Source organism: Kogia breviceps, chromosome 8 (genome assembly GCF_026419965.1).
Source record: "Kogia breviceps isolate mKogBre1 chromosome 8, mKogBre1 haplotype 1, whole genome shotgun sequence".
In the NCBI taxonomy this organism is placed as follows: Eukaryota; Metazoa; Chordata; class Mammalia; order Artiodactyla; family Physeteridae; genus Kogia; species Kogia breviceps.
The window spans coordinates 91,006,324-91,019,477 of record NC_081317.1 but is presented as its reverse complement, the minus strand read 5'-3'; the positions used below and the strand labels follow the sequence as shown (position 1 = coordinate 91,019,477).

The window sequence follows — 13,154 nt, the reverse complement described above, 5'->3', positions numbered from 1 at the left end:
ACACACATCTACAGAGCACCTACTGGGCGCCAGGCACTGCTCGGTGCTGAGGGATCTACTGTTGCTCACAGCCCCCAGAGTAGCGGCCCTGGTGCAGAGAGCTCGACCTGTCTCTGCTACTGAAGGTGCTGCAGTCATCCCTGGGGTACAGTGGGCATTAGATTTGAGTTGAAAGACCCAGAACCAAGGTCAAACCCTGCCATGGTCTGTGGGTCTGAGGCACTTGCCTCTACTCTAGGAGCCTTCGTTTCCTCATCAGTCCAGGGAGGTCAGTATCGCCGCCCTGTCCTGCTGCCCTGAGGATCCCATGCATGAATGGACATGCGCTGTCCACTCTCTAGGGGATACTGAGGGCTGTGAGCTGAGTGGCAAAGACACAGGGAGTCAGATCAGACATGCTGGGGGTCCGCGGGAAACACAGCCTAGTGGGGCAGAAAATCAGACCCGTGATAACGAACAAGAGCTGCCACAAGGCAAGACTAAAGGAAGGGTGGGTGCTATGAGCTCAAAGGGGCCAGAGATGACTTGATTGAGATGGTCAGAGAAAGCACCCTGGAGGAGGTAGGTCCTCAGCAAGGCTCCAAGACAATGGGCTGAATTTGGAGAGGAAAGAAGGAAGGACAAAGAAACAGCATGAGTAAGGCTGGAAGGTAGGACTGAACAGCCCACAAAAGGATTAAGCTTTAAAAGCATCTCTGTAAGACACACTCTAACCATTGTGCACAACTGCAAAGAGGTGCTTCTGTGTGCCAGAACAAGCTGTCCTCCAAAAATTGAGCACAACATGGAAGTGTCCCCATAACTACGTTTCCCACTTCCCTCTGCACCTCAGTTGGATCAGATGGATTTTGACAACAGCTGGGCATGGAAGCAGTGCATGTCACACCAATGCCAGGGCCTTAAGAAGTAGCTGTGCCTTTTCTGTACTTTCTTCCCCAACATGAGGTCTCCAAGGCCCCATGCAGCAGGTTTTCACCTGGGCCTGTGGACTCATAGGAATTCTATAGATGGCTTCATGGGGTCTATGAGCCCCTTGAAAGTGTGCCAGATTTTGTGTGGATGGTGAAAAAAATTAGCTTTCACTAGCGTCTCAAAGAAATATATAACATAAAAATGGTCAAGTCAGTGGAGCCACAAGATGGAAGGAACCTGTGTTTCTGAATCTCCACATGGAGGACCAATGATGATTAACCACACCTGCATTCGATTATTATCTAATAAGCAAGAAATAAAGCACTGTTGTGTTGAACCCTGAAAACTTGGGGGTTTATTTGTTGTGGTAGCTAATGTTACCCTGATACATGTGGGAAGAGCATTTGGTTGGGGGCAAGAGACCTGTAATCCAGGCCACGCTCTGACCCCACTGAGTTCCTTAGCCTTGGAGGGTCACTCCATCCACTCTGGTTAAGTGAATGGGGAGGCTAGGGGCTCTCAAAGACCCTCACAATGTGCCTTCCTGCTTTCCTTCCAAGGTCTTCCAATTCTAGGATTAATGTATAGATTACTGGGGCTTGTGGGGATTAAGTGGTGCTCTCAACACACAGTAGTCTGGCTTCTGCCTCCACCCATTCACATAACCTGCCCTTACCAAGGTCTCCAGGGACCCCCATGGCTTCAGTCTCCTCTTACTTGATCTCTTGGAAACACTTGATCCCACCCATGGCTCCCTCCCGTTCCTGCCTTCCTTGGCTTCTTGCCTCCTCTCTCCCAGGTCTTCCTCCTGCTTTTCCTTAATGCCTTTCACAGAATTCTCATCCTCCACCCACCCTTTGATGTCAGCATCATCAAGATCAAGCTATCGGGCTTCCCTGGTGGCGCAGTGGTTGAGAGTCCGCCTGCCGATGCAGGGGACACGGGTTCGTGCCCTGGTCTGGGAAGATCCCACGTGCCGCGGGGCGGCTGGGCCTGTACGCCGTGGCTTCTGGGCCTGTGCATCCGGAGCCTGTGCTCCGCAACGGGAGAGGCCACAGCAGTGAGAGGCCCGCGTACTGCAAAAAAAAAAAAAAAAAAAAAAAAAAAGATCAAGCTATCTGGGCTTCCTTGGTGGCGCGGTTGTTGAGAGTCCGCCTGCCGATGCAGGGGACACGGATTCGTGCCCCAGTCGGGAATATCCCACATGCCGCGGAGCGGCTGGGCCCGTGACCCATGGCCGCTGAGCCTGCGCGTCCAGAGCCTGTGCTCCGCAATGGGAGAGGCCACGACAGTGAGAGGCCCACGTACCGCAAAAAAAAAAAAAAAAAAAAAAGATCAAGCTATCCTTGCCCTCCCTGCAATCTGCTGTCAACACAGCAGACCCAGTGATCCTTTTAAAACATGTCAGATCACGTTACAGCCCTGTTCCCCTTCTGGTTCCTTCATCGTTCAGAGTAAAGGCCCCAGTGGGCACACTGACCTTCAAAGCTCTCACCATCTGCCCCTCCCCCAGCCCTGCCTTTTCTCTGTCCTTGTCTCTCCCCACTGCTTGCTCCATCCAGCTCCCTGGCCTCCGTGTGCTCCCTGGACACCTCAGGTGTGCTTCAGCCTCCAGATCTTTGCACCTGCCATTTCCACACCTCTTTCAGTCCTTTGTCATCTCTTCAGTGAGAACTTTGTTAAGTGATGGACCTCTTCAGATGGTCTATCACTTATTGAAGATAACAGTTCCTATCCCACCCCATCCATATTCCCTATTCCCCTTCTCAGCAGGACCTTTCTCCCTAATAACCTTAACCATCTGACAGACTAAATATTTCATTTATTTTGCTTATGGTCAGCCTCCCCCTGATGGGGAGGATGCGCAGGACTTTAGTTCCCTGCTGTATCGTCAGCACCAACAATACTTCCCAGCACGTAGCCAGCACTCAATAAAGTGTGCTGAATAAACAAACAAATAAATAAATAAACTCACTACCTTGTCCCCAAACCTGCTCCTCCAGCTGGGCTCCCTTTCCCAGTGGGGGCACCACCATCCACTTTGTTATCCCAGCAAGGAATTCAGGGTCACCCTAACTTTCACTCTCCTCTTGCAAGCAGTCTGTCACCACACCCCAAAGCCCACCTCTCGGCTCCCAGGATCTCCCACCCATCCTCACACCTGGTTCAGGTCAGCATCCCTGGCATAGGCAGCAGTGTCCCAAGTGAGCTCCCACTCCAAGCTGACCCCTCAACCTATCCTGCACATTGAAGCAGAGCCAGCTTTAGAACTAAAATATGACCCAATCACTTTCCTTTGAAACCCTCGTGGCTGGACAACATGCGGGCTTCCTCACAGGGGTAAAGGCCCTTCCCCATCCAGTCCCTGCCTCCTCCCAGGTCTCTCCCTTCCTCACACCATTCCTTGCACCCTCCGTGCTTTCTCACAGACTCCATGCCCTTTCCTCTCCCAGGAATACCCTTCCTGCATCCCTGTGCCAGATTACCTCCTTTTCATGCTGCAGAATCCCATGCTCCTGCCATGGGGCCTTTCCCTTGGGCTGAGCTGGGTGCAGAAGACAGAATCAGAAGACCTGAATTTGAGTCCTGGCTCCACTTACTAGCTGAACATGGCTGAGCTTCCATGTTTATTTATCAAGCATGGAATGATAATAATAAGTGCCTTGAGGGTAATCAGAAGCATTAAATGATGTAACAAACATTATTGTAGGTGCCTTACAAACATTGTGGGTGCTTAATATTATTTCTTTCTGTGAGCTTACAGTCTCTGTACTTCCACTTATCACAGCACTTTTCACCTTGGTCTGTAATTATCCCCCTGCCAGACCATGAGCCCCTGCAGGACAGGGACGGCCTCATTCAATTCTGTTTCCCTACAACTTGCCTAGAGCCAGCCCGTTAGCCTTCAAGTTAATTAACAAAGTGGCCACCAGAGGGCAGCCTCACACCCAGAATACAGCCAACCCAAACTCAAGTTCTTAAGTGGTCTGGCATCTGGGTGATGGAGCAGCAGCCTGACGGCTCCAGCAGAGGTTGGGTGTTTGGGATGGTTTGGCATTGCTGTGGGCTCTCCAGGCTTCGGGGTTTGATTATACGTGCTCTTAGTTTGCCTCCCCCTCCCCTGTCTCCTGGACCCAATTCCAAAGTGTGTGTTGCTCAGAAGGGGCGGGGGGTCCCCCATACCAACAAGCAATTCTCAGACACAAGCAGGTAGTAGAATTCAACTCAATTCTGACATTATCTACCCAGAGATAGTGTCAAATCCCATTTAGGGGTCAGTCCTACTAGACTGTCTTCGTCCGTCCCCCACCCCCACCCCACCCACCCACCCCTACCCGCTTCAGATGCCAGTCACAAGTCCAGGTTGTTACCTGTGCTTCTGACCGACAAGGCCCAAAAGTCACTTCATTAACATAACAGAAAACACCTTTATCACTCTCATCACTTAGGAAATTCCAAGGGTTTTAAGAGCTGTGCCAGAAATGCACAAAGACCGAATATATACGTCTCATTATAAATCACAGTAGCACACCTTCCTCCTGGCCCATAGTGTAGGCACATGGGAAAATTACTCCAAATGAGCTGCAAACAAAACCTCTCAGCTTCTCTTTCCTCCTCTGAAAAAAGGGTAACCCCACTGCCTACTTGATAGGATTATTGTGAGACTTCAAAGGCATGTAAGGCATAGAGACTGACAAACTAAGTGCTTGGTATAAGTTTGTCGAATGGGTGGATGCCCCAGAATTGCAGCGTCTATGACCAAGTGAAGTCATCATGCAGGCAGTGTCCACGCTCAGTAATGATGCCCGGTTCAGCCTCCCTGCTCACACTTCCCCGCATTCAGAGCAATGGTGATGAGAACAGAGGGATTTGAGGGGCTGAGCTGGTTGGGAATCTGACCTATTTGACTCCTCAGTCTCAGAATTTTAGGGACTGAAATGAGGGACCTAGAAGATTATCCTTTTCCAGTCCCACCCCATACTGGGACACCCTCTACAAAAGTCCTCTTTGGTTTAGCAATTTTTTTTAAAAATTTACTTATTTTTTACTTATTTACTTTTGCCTGTGTTGGGTCTTCGTTTCTGCACACGGGCTTTCTCTAGTTGCGGCGAGCGGGAGCTACTCTTTGTTGTGGTGCGCGGGCTTCTCATTGTGGTGGCTTCTCTTGTGGAGCACGGGCTCTAGGCACGCGGACTTCAGTAGTTGCGGCACATGGGCTCAGTAGTTGTGGCTCGTGGACTCTAGAGCGCAGGCTCAGTAGTTGTGGCACATGGGCTTTGTTGCTCTGCGGCATGTGGGATCTTCCCGGACCAGGTCTTGAACCCGTGTCCCCTGCATTGGCAGGTGGATTCTTTACCACTGCGCCACCAGGGAAGTCCGGTTTAGAAGTATTGAGAAGCAAATGAGGAATGAATTTGTTAGAACATTGAGATGTTGCATGTTAATCATTAGAGGCCCCACTGACCCATCCACCCACTCACTCATTTCCCTACTTCGCGAGAAACTTTCACCATGGTGGAAAGTGCCAATGGCCTCCAAGAAAAATAGGTAAAATGTGCACTTTGGGGGGCAGTCAGGGTCACCTCAGCCTTAGACAAATGGTGTAGAAAGGAGATCCTAGGAAGGAGAGATGAAGGGACCATACAGACCCTGAGTCCTCAGGAAGCAGTTTCAGGCCAACTCCAAGGTAAGATACTGAACAAAATTGTTTCAGTGCCTAGGTGAGATAAGGGGTGTTAAAGAGATGACGGGGCGGGGGGGATGCATTCACAAGGCTGAGTGGACCTAAAAGTATGGTGAGTCATGAGCAGCATGGTCTAGAAAGATGGAAGACAAGGAGAGAGAAGATCAGCATCTGTTTCTGAATCAGGGTCTGGCTGACTTGGTCTCACTCCCATCAGCTGGGGAATGGAGTTGTGAGACTAACAACAAACAAACTGAACTCTCAGGTTTGAAATTCCCCACACCCTAGCATGTCAGGATAGCCCTGATGCTGAGCTTGGCTTAAGGGCTGGTGTGTATTGGTGAGGGTTGGAGCGACAATGCCAGCGGAAGCCTTGAAATGAGAGCTGAAATAAACTGGCTCTAGGCAGGACCCAGCACTTTTCTCTGTGGGTCTTAAAGTTGCACTTTGTCACTCAGGTGAGAGAAAACAAAATCAAAACTAGAAATATTATGGAGGGGACTTCTGACTACCAGGGTCCCTTCCATCCCCAAGACTCTGTAAAATGTTCAGCAGCAAAAGAATATTGATACAAAATTGATCTGCAAACAGAATGTGAGTTTATTTTAATTTTTAACTGAAATTAATTCACATATCATAAAATTCACCCCTTTAAAGTATGTAATTCAGTGCATTTTGGTATATTCACAAAGTTGTGCAACCATCAACACTAATTCCAGAACATTTCAAAACCTCCCCAGAAGAAATCCTATAGCCATTAGCAGCTATTCCCCATTCCCTCCTCCCCCAGCCCCTGGCAACCACTAATATACTTTCTGTCTCTATGGACTTGCTTATTCTGGATATTTCATATAAATGGAATCATACAATATGTGGCCTTGGACGTCTGGTTTCTTTCACTTAGCATAATGGTTTCAAGGTTCACCCACGTTGTAGCATGTGTCAGTACTTCTTTCCTTTTTAAGGCTGAACAGTATAAGAAATATTCCATAGAAACATTTTGTTTATCCACTCATGAGTTGATGGACATTAGGGCTGTTTGAGCTTATTTTACGTGAATGATTATATAAATGCATTTTCTGTCTACCCCTTCCCTCAAATTAAGGACAATCAGTAGCAAAATAAAGCTATGCAAGCAAGCAAACCAGCCAGCAGCTGGCACTTAGAAAAAGAAAAGCAGCCTTGATTTTTAGGGTACGTCACGGAAGAACGGGGCCAAGATTATGGGGTCTAGTTTAAAGCTCCTAATGCCTTCCAATCCCATGTCTGAGATGAGTCTACCCACTAAGACGTCAGTTAATCCACCGGGAAGTCCTTGGATCAGTAAGAAGAACTGAGAGCCATGGTCTGGATCAGTGATTCTTAATTTGTCTTTCAGAGACTCCTAAGGTTTCATGGAAGTAACACAGGGCCACCAAGGGTGCTGGAGTACAGGTGTACAGGGCTCTGAGCCCAGCCCCCATCCCTGCTTTAACTAGAGCAGCTCTCATTTTAATTGCTTTATTTGTTGAGGTTCCCTCTAAGTGTTCATCTGGAACAAATAAAGGGGGTCCATGGCTAAAAACCTGTTTGGCAACCACTGGTAGGTGGCTGTGGCATCCTTGGACTAGAGCTGGCGCTCCCTGGCAGCCGTTCTTACGAGTTCTTCTGAGGAACCTTGATGGTGACTGTCTTCACCTCTGTGTAGGCCTTAAGCCCATCCTCCCCCAGCTCCCTCCCATTGCCAGATTCCTTAAAGCCTCCGAAGGGCGTGTGGCAGGTGACAATGTTGTAGGTGTTTACCCACACCGTGCCAGCTTGGAGTGCCTGTGTGAAGTACATGGCTTTGTCCAGGTCCTGGGTGAACACAGCAGCAGCCAAGCCATACCTGGTGTTGTTGGCCCTTTCAATCACCTCCTCCATCTTCCTGAACTTGAACAGAGGCTGCACAGGCCCGAAGATCTCCTCCTTGGCAATCCTCATGTCATCCTGCACACCACCAAAGACCGTGGGCTTGATGAAGAAGCCTCGCTCTCCAAAACGCTCCCCACCGCAGAGAAGTTTTGCCCCCTCCTTCTGGCCAAGCTGGATGTAGCCCAGGATTCGTTCAAACTGTTCCTTGTCCACCTGGGGCCCCTGCTGGGTGTCCAGCTCAAAGGGGTTCCCAACTTTCCTCTGCTTAGCTTTTTCCACAGTTCTCTCGAGAAACTCATCGTAGATGGATTCTTCAACGAAGGTCCGGGAACCGGCACAGCAGCACTGGCCCATGTTGAAGAACAGGGCTTCATGGCACTGCTCCACGGCGTGGTCCATGTCGGCATCGGCCAACACAATGCTCGGGCTCTTCCCACCCAGCTCCAGGGTGACTCTCTTGAGGTTGGAATCGCCGGCCGCCTTCTGGATCAGGCGGCCCACCTCGGTGGAGCCAGTGAAGGCAACTTTGTCGATATCCATGTGATGGGCAATGGCCGCTCCTGCTGTCGGGCCATAGCCTGTGATGATGTTTACCACCCCAGGGGGAAAGCCCGCCTCTTTGACGAGGGAGGCCAAGTACAGGGCAGAAAGGGGGGTCTGCTCTGCCACCTTCATGACCACAGTGTTGCCCGTGGCAAGTGCCGGGGCCAGCTTCCAGCCCTGCATGACCAAGGGGAAGTTCCACGGGATTATCTGGCCACAGACGCCAACAGGCTCGTGCCGGGTGAAGCAGAAATGCTCGCCATCCATGGGGATGGTCTTGCCATGCCACTTGTCAGCCCAGCCAGCAAAGTACCGGTATACCTTGATGACCTCATCCAGGTCCAAGACGTAAGACTCCTGGAAAGGCTTCCCATTGTCCAGGGTCTCCAGTGAGGCCAAGTAGACACGATCCCGCTCCACTAGGTCAGCCAGGAGGTTCAGCAGCCGGCCCCGCTCTGAGGCATCCATCCGGCGCCATGAAGACCCCAGTTGGAAGGCCTCCCGGGCTGCTTTCACCGCCCGATCCACGTCAGCCCGGTCCCCTTCAGCCACATGGTCGATGACCTCCCCCGTGGCAGGGTTGACTGTCGGGAAGGTCTTCTTGCTGACCGCGTCTTGCCACTCATTGTTGATGAACAGCTGGTTGTAGCGGATGTCTGGGTTCAGGATGGGGCTGGGGAGGGCTGCTGCTGAGGAGTACTGGGTGGCCAGAGGGCGCAGGCAAAAGAGCCGGGGCACCAGGAAGCGCAGCATGCTGAGTACTCTGGAGAGGGACAGGAGCCAGGGTGAACACGGAGAGGGAAGCAGGGGTCCCCCAAAGGCCCATCAGCTCAGATGTTCCAAGATTCTAGCATAAAGGGGTGTCACCTCTGAAAGCATGGATCATAAGGGCTACAGCAGCCTTGAAGAACTCTCTGGTTCAATTCTGTCATGTCCGATCTAGCCTCTTGCTCACTCCTTCACCTCTTCTGGGTCTTCGCTAAAATGTCACCTTCTTAATAAGGCTTTCCCTGACCACTCTTTATAAAACTGCAACTTTCCTCAGCCCCAGGACTCTCTCTCCCCCATACTGTGCTCTATCTTCCACCATCTGACATACCAAATAGTATATGTACATGCTTATATGTTTATTGTCTGCCTCTCCCCAACAAAATGGGCTCCATGAGGGCAGGGACTTTTTTCCTGTGTCATTCATTGCTATGTCCCTGATACCTAGAATTACGCTGGCTACAGAGTAGCTGCTCAGTGGGTAGTTATTAAATGACAGACAGAGGAAACATCAAAATATCCACAAAGGCTGTTTACTAAGGCTGTTTAACTGACCTACGGGTAGAGTAAAAACCCAAGGGACTCAGAGCCAGAGTTGTTGAATGCTAAATGGGGTCTTACGTATGAAAAGCCTGGCACACCCACCCAGGTCATCAGAGCTGGCAGCACCCTCAGAAACCAGCCCGGCCCAGCCCAGTCCCCCGGGGACCGGCTTCAGCTTTCCCAGGAGTGCAGTGAGTCCAGCAGCTGGAAAAAAGGCTCTGTTTACTCTGGCCTACAACTCTGAAAACTGTGTAGACTTCATTAAAACAACTATAACATTTAAACAGTCTATATCATTTATTCAATGTAAGTTAAATGGTATATAAATTTCCTAGATTCATTAAAGCAGTTACTCTCCAGCTAGGACATCAATCCCTCCACCTCTGCTGTCTCTCTTGAGCCTTACCCCACCAGCCCCCAAAAGGAATTGCACCTGCCCTACCCCAGCATACACACCCTCTGCCACTGGGGTGAGGAGCAGAGAACTCATCTAGGAAAACAAGGCCCCAAGCCAGGTCCCTGGCCCCATGCCAGGCTGCCCAGGAAGCCATCCCTTGGGAAGAAGCTGAGCCAGCAGAACTGTCAGGGGTGCACACAGGTCCACTCTGCTCAGGACTCTGCCCCATGCTGGGACAGAAGCAGCCTTGGGTCCAACAGGCCTGGATCTGAGGAAGGAGGGGTCCCAGGGGAGGTCAGGATAAGGGGGATGCGGGGTCACTAATCCATGGGGTGGTGGTGCAAGGGCTCAACAGGCAGGAGGGGTGGTCACAGACCAAGGCTGGCAAGCCTGCTTTCATGCCCAGTCAAGGCTGTTTCTACTCTAGGGGCCTACGTGGGGTGTGCACTGGGCCTCCACCTGCATATGGGAAGAGGACTGCTCACAGTACACCATGCTTTGCAGTTTCTAGGCCACCTTCTCAGTAGTTAACTCACCGAGGCTTCCAGCAGCCCTGATGACCCTCATTGTGGAAGAAAGCTGGGGATCAGAGAGGTTCTGGGACTCACTGAGGACACACAGCAATTAAGAATAGGAGCCTCAATTTCTTACAGTTCCCACTATTAGCGCCCAATGTGCCAAGGACCGGACCTTCTGGGTCATCGAGGACCAGGTGGCTCCCACCTCACCCTTTCTGCGGGGAGGGAGTGCGTGTCCTGGCCTCTCGGCCACCAGTCAGGGGCCCAGTAGGCCCGGTGGGCGGGAGCGATGAGGCCGAGCTAACCAGGAAGGTTTCAAGGGTGTGAGTCCACGGGACAATAAGGCGCCACCCCGGGACCCTGGTGCGGAAGGTGGGGTGGGAAGCGTGAAGAGGTTCCTACAGTGCACGCCTCCGGGGCAGAAAGGCCGGCCCCCACGCGGGGAAGCGGAGACCCAGAGAGGAAGCCTCCACTGCAGGAAGGGGAGCTGCGGCCTGTCCGGGGGGCCGAGGGGGAAGAGCGCCAGTTACCTGCAGCAGGCCGGCGCTCGCGCTCGGATGCAGGTTGGGCTTCTCACAGGTCTAGCCTGGCCTCTGGCTGGGCGCTCGCCGCAGGCCCCGCCTCCGCGCAGTGGCGGGGCTCAGCCACTAAGGAGGCTCCGCCTGTGGGGCGCTGCCGACTTCCCGCCCCGCGGCCAAGGAAGCTCCTCCCTCCGGGCACAGGCGTGTGGGGCTGCTGGGACTGGGGTGATGGGACTGGGGGCGGGGAGCGCCCCACCTTTCCCACGTCCCAGCGCCCCCTACCCCGGGGGGTATCCCGCAACACGCCAGCGCTCTCCTCTTGCATCGCGGCTCAGGGCTGGAGTCCTAAGGCCCTCGTTGGGAGCAGAAACAAAGACTACGAATGGGTAGGAGTTCTCAGGTCACACAGCAATCGGAGACTGGACCCCCAATTGTATTTTTCCTTTCTCTCTCGCAACACGCTGAGCCTTGTTAGGTTACCATCATTTGAACTTCTCCCTAACCCCTTCTGGGCCTCCCCTCTCCCTGTTTTTTCCTTGTTTCACTGATTTGACTGTCTTCCACTCTCTCTGCTCTTTTTCCCAGTTGATTTTATATTTATGTTTTTAAAAGCTGCATTTTTTTTTTAAAGGACATAAGGAGTATATGTGCAATGTAGAAAGCTTGGAAAACACAGAAAAGGATAAAAGAAGAAAACATGTTACTTTCAATCCTTTCACCCCAAAGTTGCCATTCATCTTGCTGGTATCTTTTCCTCTGCATTTTTCAAAAATTCTATTAATAAAAATGAAATCATATGGTGACCTCTATTTTGCTACCTTTTTTTTTAACAGCAATTTATTATGAACCTTTTCTCATGTCACTAATTAATTAAAAGACAACATCATCCTCTCCGGAGTGGTGTAGAATTCCATGGTAGGGTGGATTGTTGATGGACATTTAGATTGTCTCCATCTTGTTGTTGCCATAAAGGAAGCTAAATCCAGAAACTGCATCTCTCAGTCACTTCACTTAACACTGCACCCTCCTTCTGGTCGGAGACGTTGGGAAGCTACAAGCTGTTTCCCAGCCTTGTTTGCAGCTAGAGTTCTGGATGTGAACTCAGTGGTGCCGATTAGCAGTACCCCTGTCACATGTGGAAGGTGGAGGGTATTGTCCTGTCCCCTTGGGTCATCACTAGCATGACGGTAGAAACATGAGGATTTTCTGCATCCTTCTCCAGCTTCCTGGGTGTGGGGTGGCCACTGTGACTGCAGCTCCTTGACTCCAGCTACCTGTTCCCTACCTGCTCTTTGAATCATGGCTGCAGGGGTGTGTCTTGAGCTAAACAGCTCCAGAGGAGGCCTCAGATAGTAGAAACGCTGGTGGGCCACATCCATCTCATTCTGGGCATCAGTCCTGAAGGCCGAGTCCTCCCTGATTCTCCCTCCCTCTGGCCCTTCCAGCAATTCTGTCAGCACCCAATGTCTGTATTAACTCTCTACCTCTCCACATATTTAGAGTATTCACAGTTTCCTGTTTGAACCTGACTAATTTCACATGATTCTTTCCTTAAGCTACATCTCTATGCAATCTTTTGTTACCATGACGTACTTAGGGTGTTCACAGTCCTTGAGGCAAAATTTAGTTCTTCACTAAAAGCACTACATCTTGTGTCTTGCCACATCTATGTTCATGTTTTCCCAGCAACCATGTGACCCCTTGCAAAACCCCTTCTGCCTCCCACACAGCACATGGCCAGCCAACACCCCTTGGGCACTTGGCATGGCACTCCTTGGTAGATTAACTTAAGGATTATTTGGTCAACTATTAACAGGCCTCATTGTTAGAGGCAGTGAGTCTATGACAAAGCAAGTATCAGTCAGTCTTCATATGGTCAGACCACTTGGAAAGCTGTGGCAGGTGTGAGAGGCCAGCAGCAAACAAGAAGTGACCCCTTGGGAGAGGCTGTGTCCTGTGAGGAGCAGCTGAAGGAACTGGGAGTATCCACCCCTCAGGGCTCAAGGGACAGGATTTCACCCTCCAAATCTCCAAAGGGCAAAAACAGACGTAGTCTGTGGGGCCCTAGAAGACAGAGCCAGACCCATGAGGGGAAGTTAATGGGGTCAGAGGAAGAACTTCATGACAAAGCAGAGCTGGCTAAGGATGGGTGGGAGGGGCTGCCTTGAAAGGCAGTGAGCCCCCCATCACTGGAGGAGTACAAGGAGGGATATAAAACCACTTGGCAAAATCCTATAGAGGAGAATACCAGATCTGAACTAGACCAGTGGTTGCCAAATGTAGCTGTGCATCAGGATTGCCTGGGGAGCATTCAAAAAAACAAAACAAAACAAACTTTATAATCTCCCTGGGCTTACCTTCAGAGATTCTAAATT

General features: G+C 51.0%; 1 protein-coding gene across 1 annotated transcript; it reads right to left on the bottom strand.

Annotated features, from left to right (window-relative positions):
• Nucleotides 1–6,180: 6,180 nt before the first annotated feature.
• Nucleotides 6,181–10,871, bottom strand: ALDH1B1 (aldehyde dehydrogenase 1 family member B1). Its single transcript, XM_059073260.2, has 2 exons — nucleotides 10,789–10,871; nucleotides 6,181–8,795 (listed from the first exon to the last, which is right to left on the bottom strand). Exon 2 carries the CDS (start codon nucleotides 8,783–8,785, stop codon nucleotides 7,232–7,234), a length of 1,554 nt encoding a protein of 517 aa, XP_058929243.1. The 5' UTR covers nucleotides 8,786–8,795; nucleotides 10,789–10,871; the 3' UTR covers nucleotides 6,181–7,231.
• Between the last annotated feature and the right edge of the window lie 2,283 nt (nucleotides 10,872–13,154).